This window comes from Panthera uncia, assembly GCF_023721935.1.
Source record: "Panthera uncia isolate 11264 chromosome C1 unlocalized genomic scaffold, Puncia_PCG_1.0 HiC_scaffold_3, whole genome shotgun sequence".
NCBI lineage: Eukaryota > Metazoa > Chordata > Mammalia > Carnivora > Felidae > Panthera > Panthera uncia.
Window position 1 is genome coordinate 11,092,413 of NW_026057584.1, and position 17,320 is coordinate 11,109,732.

Consider the following 17,320-nt stretch of genomic DNA (forward strand, 5'->3'; position numbering starts at 1 on the left):
AAGGTCCTAACTTAGTAAACAGTTAGTTTCGGAAGTTTCATGTTAAATGAGCAAACAGATGGTTTTAGAAGCGTCTCCTTTGTGCTCAGTACTTGGCTTATTTACCCCCCTTTTTGGGGAATAGTTAGCTTCAATAGACTTTTCTTTCATTTGAATTTAATTAAATTCATCAAATGTCTTTTGGGTGCAGCCACTGTCTCACTTTCTCCCTGTTCAGTTTGGAAAAATCTCGACATGTTAGAAAGGAAAACCTTTTTGCAGCAACCGTGAGTAGCACAGCATGCGAGAAAGAGCCACACCTTAAGGCTGTACCTATCCAGAAGGCTGTGGGGAGGAATCTTAGAGGCAAGGATCCAGCACTTTTGTGACATTTTCTAGGTCACAAGTTCACACATCAGCTAAGGAGATTTTTAATTAAACCCCAGAATTTATATTTTGAAATCCTACTCTCTATACCAGAACTCTTTTTTAAGAAATTCAAATGCATCCATTTTTGGAGAAAGGATAATGGTACGAATCCTGAGATTGAAGAGAACTACCTAGGCTTTTCTGCGGCCCAGGATACTGTTTTGAATGAAAGGGACGAAGTGTCTTGGGTTGCATCTCCTGGGAACAGACCTTAAGAGGGGGAGTTTCGGGCAGATGATCTGTCAGGGAGTGCCCTCCAGAGATAGGTGTGCATACACCTAGGGGAGGTAGGAAAGGTACGATTGTACAGAGAGAAGATGCCCCCAAATGTGTTTGCAACGGACGCTTCAGCACGTCCTGCGGGAAATGCCGCAGGTGGAAGGATCCGTCTCTCTGGTGCCAGGGGAGACGACGAGAGGCCTTTTGTGTCATTGTATCAGCTGGTTGTTTGGATGTTCGCTGAGGGAGGGTACAACCTTGGCAAGGTAATTGTCCGCCCCATGGTAATTCCCAGTGTGCTGGCAACAGCCAGTATTGTCTACAGTCAGCGTGCAATGGCCTAGAAAAGCATTCCATATCCATGACACCAGCTGTATTCCTCCTTATCACCTGAGAGATACACTCTTGCTTTTTGCCTGCAGTCTGTTGGTGTCCTTGTCTCCTGTGCTATTCGGTTTTGACGACCCTGTACGTAGTGTCAGGAGAAGGGTTCCAGGAGCATGTTCACAATTCTGTACATTTGGCTTTCTGGGCAAAGAGCACTGGCAATCAAAGAACGATTGGATGGTAACCCTAAAGACAGAGACTTCTAGAGAGATCCAGAGATTTATATTTCTGGAGCTATTTGTTTACAGTCCAGGGTGGTGAAGTAGAGACCGTTTCGTCCTCTGCAGAGAACGTTTGGATTTGTTTGTAAGTGATCTCTCTCTCTCCCTCTCTCTGTCTTTGTCTCTCTCTCTCTCCCCTTCTCTTTCTCCCTCCCTCTCTCCCTCTCGCTCTTTCTGTTTCACTTCCTCTCTCTCCCTGGTGAAGAGGAGGGGCAAATGTGTCAACAGCAGTTCCTATATGAACTCCAAGCTTCATAATTTCGAGGTTTCCCTCCTGTGTTGCAAGCCTCACTACATGATTCTCCAGCATTGTTTTGTTTTTAGATTCCACATAAAAGTAAAGTCATATAATATTTGTCTTTCTCTGACTTATTTCACTCAACATAATACCATCTAGTTCCATCCATGTTATCACAAATGGCAAGATTTTGTTCTTTTTATGACCAAGTAATATTCCATTGTATATATTTACTGCATATTCTTTATTCGTCTCTTGCTGGACATTTATGTTGTTTTCATATCTCGGCTGTTGTAAGTAGTGCTACGATAAACATGGGGCGCATTGGTCTTTTCAAATTAGTGTTTTCGGTTTGGGGGGATAAATTCTTAAAAGGGGAATTGCTGGATCGTATGGTTGAAGGTGGAGAGAAATGGTTGGGGCTCAATTGTCAGGAAGCTAGTACGATACAGTCCGGACGAGGAGGAACGGAACAAAGCCCACAAGTCTCAAAACGTGAGGTCTAATGTCTGGCACCCACTTTTTTTGCAACCTTGGACAAGTCATTTAACCTCACTGGGCTTCTGCATCCCAATCTACAGCGAATCTATGAGGTTCCTTCCAAATCTAAATTCTAACAATTCAGAACGACCTAAACTAAGATAATTTCATGAGCATAGAGAAGGCAAGATCAATGGAAATAGAAGCACATGGGAAGGGGATAGGAGGGCAATTAGCATTTGTTTTAGATACGTTGATTTCAAAATATTAATGAGACAGATTGGATGTTTCCAGGAGACCGGCTGAAAAAAAAGAGCCCCCAGAAGCAGGAAGAGGGGCCCTGGCCGGAGTTCAAGTTCAGAAGCTATTTTCAGAGGCAGGAGAGAGAGTAGAGGAAATTGTTCAGGACAGACTGGAAAGGAGGGCAGTGAATCCATCATGGCTGTGATGGTGGCACTGAAAGGAAACCCAGGGAACCAGGCTCCGGGCAAGGTGTGACCAGAGAGGCAGAAAGTCATGGAGGCCAGGGAGGAAAGGCTGTAAGGAGAAAAGCCTGTCAGATCAAGGGTTAAGGCTTTAGAGAGCTACCTGACCTAAAAAAGCACCCAGAAAGGCAATACTGATACACATCAGAGGTTTCAAAGGGAGAGGATGGTACAGAAAGGGAAGCCGCAACACCCAGTGCTCATCCCAACAGGTGCCCTCCTCATCTGACAATAAATTTCATATTAAAAAAAAATAATAAAAGCTTTAAAAAAAGAGGGGAAAGAAAGGTAAGCTACAAATGCAAATGTGTTCAGAGGCATTTAGAGACAAACCGACTTGGTAAACCTCCAGAACCGGGTGGGTGTTTTTCTCCCAGCATGTTCCACTTGCCACTTGCATTAAAATCACCTACGGGGCGCCTGGGTGGCTCAGTCGGTTGAGCGTCCGACTTCAGCTCAGGTCACGATCTCACGGTCCGTGAGTTCGAGCCCCGCGTCGGGCTCTGGACTGATGATGGCCCAGAGCCTGGAGCCTGCTTCCGATTCTGTGTCTCCCTCTCTCTCTGACCCTCCCCCGTTCATGCTCTGTCTCTCTCTGTCTCAAAAATAAATAAACGTTAAAAAAAAATCAAAAAAAAAAAATCACCTGCAGTGGTTGTTTAAAATGCAGGTTTCTTGCTCTCCTGGCAGAACCATTGGATCATAATCTCTGGGAGACGATGCTCTGGGTATCTTCATTTTAGATGCTAGCGTCCCTCCTTTATTCTTCTGTAGGTAGCCCGGGGGGGTTCGACATGCTTTTGAAATGATTGGAGGGAGTCAGTAGAAGGAGATGAAATAAAGAGATGGGACAACTGAAGGAGTAATCTCGAAAAGGCAAAATGGGACGGAGAGTGCCAGGAGAAGGGTCAGCCTAAAAGAAAGACTGTGCTTGTCTGCAACGGTATCTTCCTCACTGTAGCAGAGACTCGTGCCCGCTGAGCAGTCAGCAAGGTCTTCGTGAAAAGCTCTGTCTTGTGCCTCCGCTCTTGGTAATGATGCCTTGCCATCTACAGTGCCGGCCTTGATGTAGCAGAAGCGGAGGTGTCCGCAGAAGGCAGAGCCCCCGATGAGTTTCCCAACCTTCCCAGCAGCAGTGGGGAAAGCACGGACAGCTGGTCCCAGCTCACCAACGAGGAGGACAATCCACATGATACCAGTAGCTTTCTTCAGCTCAGCGAGCGATCCATGAGGTACCTGCTCTTGACTTGACTTCCCAGGGAAACAGGTCTCAACACAGATACTAGAAATGCTTCCTAAATGGTTCTCTGCAAAGGGTCCCTAACAGGACAAGAGAGAAAGCTCCCCGCTAGATCAAGGTGCCTGCCTGTCATGTTTTGGGCCAAGAGGTTTCTTAATATCCAGTTGTGCCTTTAATTACCTTGGCCAAGGTTAAGAGTCAGCTGTGTTTCTTTCTCTGCCAAGTCCCAGCTAGTGCAGTCAATGATAGCGACTGAGAATTTTTAAATAAGGGCTGCTGTTACACCTGGTGTGTTTGATACTTTCTCTCTGGTTCATTTGTATTTCAGATGCAACCCAGACTGGGTTTACATGAGGCAAGTGTTTCCACATTGTGTTGTGTTGTTTGGCCTAATTGTTTCTCTGCCTTTCTCTCCCCTGACCTCTGTATTGTTGTTCTGGGAAAGCAAGAGAGGAGTTAATGAAAGATCAGATTTGGAAAGACCCAAGCCCATCAAGAGACATAAACCGAACACTATCCCTCCGTGAGGTAGAAACGGAAAGAATCTCCACATTTCTGCCCTAAGTCTTATTTGATACTGGCCCAGTTCCACAGACTTTCCAGAAAGGCCAACGGGCAAATGGGACTCAGATGCATCTGGGTGTAATGGCTCCTTGGCAGCCTTATTTCTGGAAGTTCGGTCTGCTTAGACCCAGGAAATCTTAACATCGTCACACACTTCGTCTAAAATCCCCCCAAACTGGTGGGAAATATTACAATATAGAGATAGAGAGGAAAGAGAATTTCAACGTCTGGTCTTAGCAGAAGTTTACGGGTTAATTACCTTGAGTGACGTGTTTGAGTCATCAGATTTCCGTCAGTGAATATATCTGATGCCCCACACGAAACCCAAAGCCGGAATTTGAAACTGGAGGAGTCTAGTGTGTTAGTCACGGTCCTCCTGAGGGAAGACTGCCCCATTATATGACACACCAGCACTCACCCTTTGAAAAGCTGACTTGGAAGAGATGTCACTGGGAAATAGTGGGAGTATGAGGAAACTCGGTGAGCTTGCTAAAATTGGATGCATTCCATTTTGCAAGTACAGATACAGCCTAAAAAAAATTGGCTCAAGTCAACTGTGTTTCAGCAAATAAATTCCAAGCTAGTAACTAGACCATATGTTGATTGTGTAACCCATGAAAATGATACATCAGCCCTCCTACTCCTCGATACATAAGGTATCAGGTATTGCTTCCCAACGATTTTACAACAAGGGAGCTGATTAAACTTTGGCATTGCCCAATTTCATATTTGTAAGTTCTGCAGTGCCATAGTTAAACAATGATCCAGGCGCATATTCTGTGGAATGCCCCTCAGAAAAATCCCGTGACAGGCAAAGGGAGAACGCGTGTCCCCTGGTTTCTGTCAGAAGTCAACAAGCAGGCAGATGAACATTCTGGTAGCTTCCCCAGCCAGCATTCTCAGAAGTATCTTGGTCTCCATGGGAACACCGAGGAGTCTCTTGCTGCCAGATAAACATCCTCACTACACCTAGAATGAGGAAAATAAAAGTCATGCAGATTGTCACCCACTAGGTGCAGCCCATCAGGCATGACACCACTACAGAAATTCGAAAATGACGATGACGATGACAATGATGATGACTGGCTTGGGCCAAAAATGTCTTTTGTGCCGTTTCCCCCTAATCTGTCCAGAAAAAAATCTTAATGTAGGGGTCCCCCAACAATATTCTCCCGGGGACCAAAGAAGGACCTCTTAGAAAAAAATGGTGGAATGTCAGTGTCGGCGGTGTGGCCAGGTGGTGGAGACAGGCATTAATATGTAAACTTTTGCTTTGTCAGCAATGGCAACAGTAGTGCCACTAGCAGTCTTGGCACTGTGGACCTGGACATTTATCAGGAAAGCATGCCATCTTCTCCCATGATTAAGTAAGTAGCCACCGAGATGCAGTGATTGTGAGACCGCTACCCTAACTCCATCTGGCAATCCATTTTGGTCATTGAGATCGTGCCCAACCACTGAATCATCATGTCCACGCTGCTGTGGTTCCATGTCACTGGAGCAAGAACTAGGGCCTAGAATAGTCCTACCCTACCACCACTGGTAGGACCACCACGGGTCCTACCCTGCCTTACCACTGTCTTCTGGATTTCAAATCTGCCCCCTCTGATAAAATCATTTCACAAAAAGCTTATCCATACAATCAGAAAGAGATGTCATTTTACTTCATTGGACACAGAGAAGCAGAAATCCTTTTAGATCATACCATGCCAACCAACAGAGACTATTGTTCAATAGAATGTAATGTGAATGGCTTTTCCTTTACTCGTAGAAACCTGGGATAATCACTACTAAATGGGTCGAATACCAAGCGGTGCTACAATGGAGACAGGTCATTGCCGTGCAGTGACTCTGCTCCCCACGACCTTGAGACCCTTCTAAAAGGTCTAAAAGACCAAGGGAAAATAGCACTTAGAGAAGCACATGTGTAACGTAAATTACAGTGCCGAAAAGGAGGACAGTGCGAGGTCAGGACTGCATCCAGAATTTGTGATTATTCTGGAAAAGTAAATGAATTGAAATCTATTTTTGACCATTATGACTTAGCTTACTATTTGGAGTTTTCTGAAATCTGAGAGAAATAAAAATGAGCTACAAGACTAACAGTGCTCCCTGATCTCCTTTCTCAGTTGCTCTCTATAGCTAAATCATTTTTGCTTCGCTATGTAATCAGGTGTCTGGCCTGTGGGAGGATGGTTCAGCGATTGACGGTCGCCGTGCACCCTTTGTTCCATAGAGCCATTAGTCACAAGTAGAGATGAACATACACGTTAGCTTGGGTTTGCTTTGTTTTTTTAAGGTAGGACCCAAACAAAAACAAACAAACAAAAAATTACTTTGGGGTAAATTTATTTTTTGTCTTTCAGGAAGCATTTGTTTAGCTACCCTTTTCCATCTTTCCCTAGGGTTTGAGCCTAGGACCCCGCAGATTATATGCTCTCAGGGAAAACCAAAATAACCACCACCCATATCCGTGTCTGGCCGCTCCACGATAGCAGAAACTGTCTTATCATATTTCACTTAGATCACTTGCAGAGACGTAGAAGAGAATCTAGACCCTTGGGAAATTGGCCATGCTTCTAGAAGTAATTCTGTAAGCATGGCAGAACACCCAAACTTTCTCTCGACATCAGGAATACAGTGGGATTTACAGCCAGCAAATCTTAGCAGGAATAGAAAATATAAGAGAGAATACTGTCTCATAAAAACACACATTTTTAGGAGCTGCTATAGTCTAATTGCTAGACTGTACAAAAATATAAGACAACCACAGTCTTTGCAAGATGGCCACCTCCTTTCAACTGTTGAGCTGTATGCTCTCATTTTGGAAGCACTTACTGAATCCTTCCATTATATCAAGGCTTCCTAACAAGCACTCGCTGTATGAAAACACCTCAAACATTGACCATGACTTTAATGAAATACTTTGGTTTTATCTCTAGTTCTTTATCACCTCCAGCCTCCTTCATCCTTCTGCTAGAAAGAAAAAGAAAATTTTCAATTTTAATTGAGATATTTCATTGTACAACTCAATTTCTGCAGCCCATTGGTTGTTTTATCCCTTATTTCAGACTAAAATGCAGATTTGTTGCCATCATAGTTTAGGGAAAAAATCATCGTATCAGGATGGATGATATAGGGACCTTTAAATAACAAGTCAAATACAGAAGAAAGATACATCCCCAAATCAGATCTAGTAGCCTACAAGATATTTCCTTGACTGTTCAAACTGATGAAGGTTTGTGGAAGGGAAGTTGAGGAGAATAGATGGATGCATTTCTTCCGGTCTCCCCCACCAATTATCCCCACTAAAACTAGACATTTAATCTGGCCTCTTTTTTAGGGCCAGGGTATTGATTGCAGACCCAATAATCCTACATAAGAGCCACATTGATATTTCCCCAGTATTACTCCACTCTACGAAAACAATGGATCTAGAACGAATTTCAGAAGCTTGTAGATCAATACGACCCATTGCCTCATCATCCATTTGCAGCTTACCCTTTCTAAACATTACCAACCATATACTGTTGTTTTCTCCCAAAGTGAATTAGTAGAAGAAAAGGAGACTCTTAAAGGACAGTCAGAAAACGTAGAGGGTAAGCCACATTCCCATAATTTTGACACACAATTTGCCTGTGATCTCCCCGTGGAAAGCATCGTAAGACTGAGGTTTTGTCTGTGTTCAGAAGGCGCGTCTGGAGTGCAGGTGGGAGCGGCCAGCCCCCAGGGGAGCCTGCTGGTGATCAACTTTGACCTGGAGCCAGAGTGCCCTGACGCTGAGCTTCGAGCCACTCTGCAGTGGATAGCAGCCTCTGAACTTGGGATCCCCACCATCTACTTTAAGAAATCTCAGGAAAACAGAATCGAAAAGGTACCATGTCGTGTGTTTGGATGTGAAAAAAGCTTCGTGGTTTTGTCACTGCTGGAAACTCAGTAACTTCCCAGTCAACTCACTTACATTTTGAATGATTTGCTCTTGACTTTTCACCTTAAAATTGTGGCTAGAACTTTGAAAGCTTCCACCTGCATAAAATCACAATAACTGTTTCTTTGACCCTCAGTTTGTCTCGGCTCATTGGTGGCAGCGAGAAAGTGAATTGAGGAGCTGGGAACTCTTCCAGACTCTGGCTTTTTGATTGTTCCTTGGTTTGTTTGCTCTGTTTTGATGGTTCCTTGCTCTGGAACCAACCTCCTCATAACACTCATTTAAATCAAGGGTAGAAGGGAAAGACCTGATATTTATAAGAAACTAAAGTGAGGCCACATTGATATTTAAAACAGACTGTGGCATGATGTCAAGAAGAAGCATGTTTAAGTCCCTACTGAACAGGTTTGCATTAGACAGCCTTTCTCATGATCATTCTCCACCTACCAGCGGTATAAAGTCAGGGAATAGATCCTTTGCCAACCTCAACATTAATAGCAACTGTCACTCTAACTCCCTATCTTTGAGACTGCCCACTAACTGCTGTAGAATCCCAATGATTAAGACTGACGCACAAATTCATCTGCCAATGTCTTCAAGCTCGATTTGCCCGCGATTTAAAAGTACGCCCCTTCTGCAAATGTTCACATTAAGAATAATGTTGCTCTATTCGTTTTCTAGTGCTGTGTCATCAACTGCCACACATTTACTAGCTTAGAACAATGATTCCCAGCCCTGTTGCCGGAAGTTTGGGTAAATTCTACTCGGCTCTGTGCTTAGGGACTTGCAAGGCAGAAAGCAAGATGGCAGCCTGATTGAGCGCTTGCCTGAACACTGTGGGGAAAAACAAGCTTCCAAGGGTTTTCAGGTTGTTGTCCTAATTCAGGCCCTCGTGGCCGTGGGACTGACACCCTGTTTCTTTGCGGGACCACCTCTAGAAGCTGCGGCATTCCTTGTCATGTGGACCCCTTCATGTTCTCATACAGTCAGTCCCTTACTTCTGCCACCAGAGAAAACTCTCTGCTTTGAAAGGGCTTGTGCAAGTAGGTTAGGTTCACCCGATAGTCTCCCTTTTGATTAACTCAAAACTAACTAAAGAATCTCTTTTGCCATGTACAATAACATAATAAGGGCGTAATATCTCATCCTACGTACTGAGGATTAGGGCAGAAATCTTGGGAGCCGTTTTACGATCCTGCTTATCACTGCCACGGTGCATTTTTGAATGTCTTATTGTCCCAAAGTACCTCCACGTATTCATTAAACTTGTTTCTCAACAAGCCTGGGAGAAGAGCCAAATGGCTATTACTGTCGCTTTTTAATGGACAAGTCAGGATTCAGAGAGGCTGGCCCATGAAAAAGGATGGTAAAGGTGACTCAGCCTAGTCCTGGAAACCTCTCAATAGTGTGTCTCTCTCAAGCTCAATGATCTTGGAGTTACAATCTGGATTTTCTCTTTAATGTGCAATTGCATTTTAATTCTCACTGTCAAAATCTAGCAGCTTGAAATGAAAGATCCTTGATCATCTTGCCCATGTACATGGTAATAAGAACAGCTTCCCCATTTCTGTATCACCAGCCAGTGGGACTGGCCACTGGAAAAACTGCAGAGACCTAATTTATACTGGCCCCTCCCACATCAGCCTCTCTCTCCAGCCAGTAATTTATATTTTTCTTCATGCCCAGGACTTTCGACCATTCCGTGCCATCTGAATTTTGTCATACCTCTGTTGGCAAGGTGATGAGTAGTTCACTACTTAATAGGGTCTCCTTCCATCTTACCTTCCAGCCGGCCCAGTGCAAAGAGTGGAGCAAAAGAACCCCCCACATTGGACCCCTCCCTCTTTCTGTACACCATCCCAAAGACTCCCTGCCATGGGGAGGGGAACAAGAACTTCCTCAGGCGAATGATGTCCTCAAATTCCTGGAAAAATGAAGGACTGGCTGGTTTCCAACTTCCATCTCCAGAGCATTGCTAGGTCCATTTTCAGATGATCTGTTAAGGAAGTAGCTTTTTATCCAATCCACCATTTTGAAGAAATAACACAGGACTCTGTGTGAATACGTGCCTCATAAATCCCCATTAGGTGAAAGGACCAGGGGTGTATCACTAACTTGATTAGTAACTTGATTATGTAAATCAGGCCCTGACTTGACATTTCTTTATCCTCACCAGTTTTCAATCCTCAGAGGGGATGCCTGTCTTTGGTCATAGCTGTTTTTCTGAGAAAAGAATCACTCCACGAGTGGTATCAAGAAAAACATGAAGTAATGTTTTACCCATGCAATTTAGCATCAGATCAAGGAGCTTATTTCTAAGGATTGTAATTTTAGGGACGAAATATTCTCATTTTTTTCAGAGTCAGTTAAGGTTCTCTGCAGAGTGGCTTCTCCATAAATGGGCACTGTTTGTTGTTTGAGACCAAACTGGTTAAATAAAGCAAACCCTTACACAAAATTTTTATATCCTTGCTTTTATCAGTGCTGCACTTGAACACTCAAGTGCTAATTCTGACTGTTTTTTTCATTGGTGAAGTAGCTATTTACCAGGAGTGCGGAAGAGAGATTGTGGCCTCCCATGGGGCCGTGTCACACAAGGGTAGCACTGCTCCTCCTCAGCTCGGAAAGGGTTAAAGAAACATCTCTGTTAAGTTCAGAAATGTCATTTTTCCCACCATCGCTGGAGTGTTAGATATCATTCACAGATCTACCCTTCAAGCCACCATTTGTGTGAATTCTGATTTTTTTTTTAAAAAATGAATTTAGTTTCCAATTTTCCCACTTGTGTGTTTCCCACTCAGTGCCCCAGCCTGAAGCTAAAGGGCATAAACTAAAGGGGAGACGATATCATGAGTGAATACCGAAGCAGCTCATGTTTCCCACCATTGACCTTGGAATCAAAGGGCACTTAAATTCAGCTTATAATGAATTTCAGCCTTGTTTCAACTCAAAAGGCAAATGCCAAACATTTTTGGTGGCCAGTGTAGTGCCACTCCTTTCTGAAAAGTGACACTTTCATTTCAAGCTTTCTCTTTCATGGCATTTTCTCTACGCATTAAAATACTACGTTCACTTGAAAGTTGTGCACTCAGAACATTCATCAACTGTTTTTTGAGCATGTACAACATACCAGGCACTGTTCTTGGCTCTGGGAATATAAGGAACAAAGGACACAAAATTCCCTACCCTCATGGAATTTCCATTCTAGTTCAGGAGGGACCCAGAGTAGGGTGAGTGTCAACCAGAGGAGACTCAGGTTATAAAGAGAAATCTATGAGCCAAGTGCACAGAATTATCTGGGACACTTGCTTACAATTCATCTTCTTAGGTCTTTTCTTAGCCCTGATCGCTTTCAGTGGGGCCCAGAAGTATACATTTTTAACAACTTCCCTCAAGTGAAGCCGTTTTGATGAGTACCAAAGTTCGAGACCCCCTCCCATAAGAAATAGCCCGAAAGAGTGACAGAATTTGAGTTGGACTTTAACTATCTTAAATTCCAGGGCAAATTTGCTGAGAATCTTAATGCCTAAAGATCTAAAACACTTTGTAAATGTAATTCGCAATGACTGACATCAGTTAAATTTAATCTACTTAACTTAAGATGTAAAAAAATCATGACAGCAATTGTTTTTTTTTTTTAACAAATGACATAAACTGGCCAATTATTTTTCCTTCTGGATCCAAAATATCATTGCTCTCTAGCTCCTTTTCTAAATCCAACGAGCTCCTGTGAGCTAGAGTGGCCTGATGCCTGGCTTCACTGTAAATCAGTGCTTTTCTCATATTTACGCATTTGAGAATTACTTCTTTTTCTTGGAGATGATAAAAAAAAAAAAACAGAGGAAAAAGGTATATGCACGCCTTCCTAAGAAAGTGAGGGTCATAAGAGAAGTGACCTTGCCCCTAGTTACTCATTCCATTCTACTTGCAAAATGGTAGAAGGGCAGTAGGAAAAAGGAAGGAAAAATAGGGAAGATTTATATACTGTTTTAGTCAGCTCAGACTACCTGAACAAAATGCCATAGACTGAGTGGCTTAAACCAAAAATGTATTGCTCACAGTTCTGGAGGCTGGGAATTGCAACATCAAGGTACCAGCAGATTCCATTCCTGGTGACAGCCCTCTCCCTTCCTATGTTCTCATATGGTAGAGAACGAGCTCTGGTGTCTCTCTTCCCTTTCTTATAGGAGAATAAATCTTACCATAGGAGTCCTGTCCTCATGACCTCATCTAAACCTAATTGTCACCCAAAGGCCCTGCCTCCCAATACCATCACTTTTGGGTTTGGGACTTCAATATATGAATTTGGTGGAGAATGCCAACATTAATGCATAATAGATACTAAGTTTCTTCACTTATAAACATAAGAAATTGGCTTGAACTGAATACTTTCGTCATGGTTCTCTAACTTAGTGTGCACTAGAATTACCTGGGGAGATTTATAGACCCAGATGCTCTGGCCAATTAAATCAGAATCTCCTCTTGGGATGAAGCTCAGACACTGGAGTTTTCTAAAGGTCCCTGGTGGTTCTAGGCCACAGACAAGGCTGATAATCACGACTCTACAGGCCATAATTGCAGGAGTGGTTATAGAAACGAACTCATTTGTACTTCATAAAATGGAATTCTGCCTTGGAGCAAGAGAAGGTAGTTGCTTTCAGAAATCTAAGTTGACTGTTTTTTTTTTTTTTAATCTCACAGTTCGCAACAACTCCCATAGACACTACCATATAATTTTGTAAACCATTGATCTAATTTAGCAAGTGCACCTGAGAATATGAAAGCCCTCTACGTAATACCCCTCTTCAAGTGAGTCTGTCAATGACACCATCACAGGATATAAGCCATTTTAGTTTCCTAAGACAAAATATGTGCTCAAGGAAATGCCCACTGTGATATGTAGGAAGGGAACCTGATTGTTATGGACTGTGAAGTGGCAGGAAGTGAAAATGTTTGATTTTTGTTTTTCACTGCACTGGAATGAAAAACTCAGCTCCCGGACACCCTAAAGCTGATTCTAAAATTACCAAAGCAATAACATGGACAGGAACAATGAAAGATCTAGGGCCAACTGCTAACCTGAATGTGGACTTAGTGTTTATTTATTTTTGAGAGAGACAGAGTGCGAGCCGGGGAGGGGCAGAGAGAGAGGGAGACACAGAATCCGAAGCAGGCTCCAGGCTCCGAGGTGTCAGCACAGAGCCTGATGCGGGGCTCGAACTCACGGACTGTGGGATCATGACCTGAGCTGAAGTCAGACGCCCAACCGACTGAGCCACCCAGGCGCCACCTGAACGTGGTTTTAAAAGGCTATAGCAACAAACTGGGAATGTCCTTTTCTGGCCTCTTCACAATCTTAGCTGCATTTTTATTTAGAAATTCTTTTTAGTGAAGAAAGAAAAGAGTGTAGACCTTCTTGTTCATCAGCCCCACAGATGTCTCAAGGTCTTGATGTCTGAGGTTAAGTCATCACAGCCTCAAGAATAGTCTATATTTAGTCGTGCCAGACCATTTTTAAAGCTGATGTATTGAGATATCAGATTGTATTTAGAAACCATGAAACAGATTCTAGCCTGTGACTACTCCACAAACTACTGGCAGAGTGGCTAGCTGGTGGGGCATCGGTCAGCATCATCCTGTGCTCATCACCACAGTGGCAGATCCTACTTCAGCAAGTCCTAAATAGATGGAAAGAATCTAGTAATTGGGCTTCCAGAAAGGTCTGGGGCCAACAGCCTCCTGGGAAGGGCTTAGCAAATATTGGCATCTGCTCCAGAGCTTTGTCTCTTAGAGCAATGACTCAGAGATAAAAGTTGGGAATGAAATGGTAGCCCAGTGAGCCAGAGTCTACAGGAAGCAAAAAAAGGAACTGAGGCTAATTTTATATTTCTGTGTATTTCATGTTGGCTGCGTCTTTATAAGACATGTTAAGGGAGAGGCGACACCCTCAAGGGATGGGTCTAGCCTAAGGCCATTGGTGACCCCTCAATGGAAATCTTGAAAAGAAGTCACCAACCTACGAGCCTCTCTCAGTGAGATCTCAGAAACTTGATGTTCAAGCCTTCTCTACTGGTAACTCCTACTTTCTAGACTTCCAGTAAGAGCTGGGAAAGTAAGCGCTGGAAAAGTCTGATTAATCAAATCGTGCAAAGACATCCTAGCCTTTCTCCCCTTTTCTCTGATGCCCCAATCTTTCCTTTTCCTTTTACAATGGAAAACCAATGTCTCTTGAAATGTGATGCTGGGGGAGAGGACTATTCAAGACAGAGTGGGGAGCCAATAAGTGACTGTACCCAAAAGTTCAGCACTTGATTTACTTGGCCTAAATGTATACCTCCAATGAAAGATTATTTGTAAGACAGATAGAAGGTCCTGGGAGCTATGCTATACAGTCCTGTCACAGAGAGTCCAGCTCAGACCTGGGGAAACTCTTGAAATATCCAAAAGATAGACTCTTGAAAGAAGAATCCCATTTATTTTCCCACAATCAATGGAAGGCAGCTGCTGTGAAGAAGAAAAATCCAGTTCACTTGAAAAAACTCTCTAACAATCGGAATTGTCTAAAAAGAAAATAGACTGTCCTGCAAACTTGTCCCTTGTCACAAGAGATTAAAAAAAAATAGCCCGGAGAGCTGTTGGCTTTGGAAAAAGGGTTGAATGAGATAACTTTGAGGCTCATCTGTGATACATGAGTCCTAATTCTGTGCTTTATTTTAGTTTCTAGATGTCGTGCGGCTGGTTCAGCAGAAGTCTTGGAAAGTGGGAGACATCTTTCACGCGGTTGTTCAGTACTGCAAAATGCATGAGGAGCAGAAGGAGGGGACCCCGAGTCTCTTTGACTGGCTCTTGGGACTGGGATAGGGCAGCAATGCCCTTAGAATATTCCTTCCCTTTTTCCCAGCTTAGATTACAGTGGTTTGCTCGAAATGCTCTAAACCTCCTCAAAACATCCCATCACATTAGCAGAGCTATACAAAATCTGCTGTTCAAGTCTGCTGCAGATCGAATAAATCTGAGGAAAAGCAAAACATAGATCGGTACAAATCAAGGCAACCTGTGAGCAAGTCCAAAAAAAAGCTTGTATTAGAACCACTGGAAAAGCAGAAATTTTAATGGGCCCCGAACGAAAAGCTTTTAACTCGGCCCAAACTCCAGGAAAGCTGTACTTAAATATTTTTAATGACATAAAATGACATGTAATGTCTCCAATTATGTGAATCAACTGGAAACAAAGTCACTAGTCAAAATAATGTTGTAAACTATGATGTAACTTTTATTTCACTTTTTTGAGCTGATTAAGGGGCTCTCAGCCCAGGTACACACTTAAGATATGGGTGAGAAATTTCCAGAATTTTGATATAAAAGATCTTCACTTTCAGACCATTATCAGTGGATATTTAAGAGAAATGCAGGAGTCCTAGTGATGTCCTCTGCCCAGGTGATTTCATTTATTCATAGCAGCTCACTGGTAAGTATCTCCTATCCCCCCAATGGTGTCTGCATTCTCAACTAACCAGAAAACTATTGGCGTTCAGTTGAGAGAGAGAAAGACTGAAAATTGTCTCGTTTCTGTCTCTATATTACTTGGGTAACATGATCACAGAATTCTTACCATAAGGGAAAACTTTACTATCAAAAACAAAAGTCTTTTGAGATAAAATCTCCTTGTGTATTCAATTATATAAAGTATAAGCATTCCTTTTATTTTTATTGTAAATTATGAAGAGATGATTACCTTAAATAATATATGAGTTAGCTTAGAGGTTCATACAACATGAGAGGATTGTCGTCTTAAGTTGTATCTTGACACTTGAGCTCAGTGGTTTCATCATAAATCCACTGATACTGGTATGGCCGACCTGCTCCCAGGATGATATGGTGACGGGCGCAGGATTTGGCCTAACCCGTTAGGACCGTAGACTGTTCCTGACTCAAACACATTGGCATTTAATTTGGAAAAAAGAAAACCTTATCCCATTGAAGTTTTTCAGTAACAGAGCTTTACTCTTTTGAAAAATCGACGTATCTAACTTCTCCTTGATAAATCCTCTTCCCCTTCAACTAACTGAGGTACGCCGGCTTTTATTTTCTTGACCGGAGAAGGCGTTTATCAAAGATTTCCTTAAATATCTTGCTTTTACTCTATTTTGAAAATTTGTGAAGTGATTTTAAATGTGAACAAGGCCCCAGGCCGTCGGCGCTGGACTTATATGTCATCCACAGCTTGAAATGTCAAGAAAGCCTCCTTGGGAGCCATACCTCCCTCTTCACACATCACGGAATCCTCCCCAGAATTCATTAGGCACTTGTTACATCAATAGTCCCGATTTAAGATATGTGTTCAACTCGTCACATTAACAAAATGTCAAATTGTAAAATGTATCCATTATTTCAGACTGAAAGCTCTTTGCGCTACTGAACGGAAAAGGATATATTTATTTTTTAAACCATCCCAGAATATTGTGCGTAGACTTTTTTGTGCCGGAATGAATGTTTACTTATCCTACAAAGCACAAATACGGGATTGTTACCATGTGATAAAGTTATACATGTTGTACCTAATGTTGCAAACGAATCAATAAATTTTTGTTGCCGAATGGTTGACCATTTTTTTTTTGGTCCAAAAATCGTTCAGTGCCTCCTAGAAAAAATGGCCCCAGTGTGATTGGATGAAGGTAGATTATCCTTTGGACAAGCTTTCCTGTTCCATTTTCAAACTTTTGAATAAGAAAATGTCCTTTGACTAAATTTGTTAGCATCAGCGATTATCACATAAATCAGCATTTCTCCACCTTTGCACTATTGACATTTGGGGCTGAATACTTCTTTGTTGCAGGGGGCTGTGCTACGCGGTATAGGATGCCTGGCCGACAGCCAGTAGATGCCAGTGGACACTTCTTCCCGTCATGACGACCAAAGATGTCTCCCAACATTGCCCAATGTCCCCTGGGTGGTGACATCACCACTAGTTGGGAGCCAGCGATATAAACAGTGTACTGAAGGGGCGGAGTCTGAGGCTCTAGGAGGTGTCAGGGTGGAGGAAGGGGAGCCTGTAACCTCTAGTCCAGGGAATCCCAGCAGGAACTCGAACACCAGGCACCCCCTCCCACTTTCCCAAGGTCCAGGGGCTGCGGCCTTTCCAGGAAGCCT

General features: G+C 43.0%; 1 protein-coding gene across 1 annotated transcript in view; it reads left to right on the plus strand.

The window, feature by feature from the left end:
• Positions 1-16,759, plus strand: part of SPHKAP (SPHK1 interactor, AKAP domain containing) — a 56,655-nt gene extending 39,896 nt beyond the window's left edge. The window contains exons 9-13 of the mRNA XM_049614472.1: positions 3,511-3,670; positions 5,523-5,609; positions 7,789-7,841; positions 7,932-8,116; positions 14,888-16,759. Coding sequence (XP_049470429.1) covers positions 3,511-3,670; positions 5,523-5,609; positions 7,789-7,841; positions 7,932-8,116; positions 14,888-15,031 — 629 coding nt within the window. The 3' untranslated portion in view covers positions 15,032-16,759. The remainder of the gene's footprint in view (positions 1-3,510; positions 3,671-5,522; positions 5,610-7,788; positions 7,842-7,931; positions 8,117-14,887) is intronic.
• The last annotated feature ends 561 nt before the right edge of the window (positions 16,760-17,320 follow it).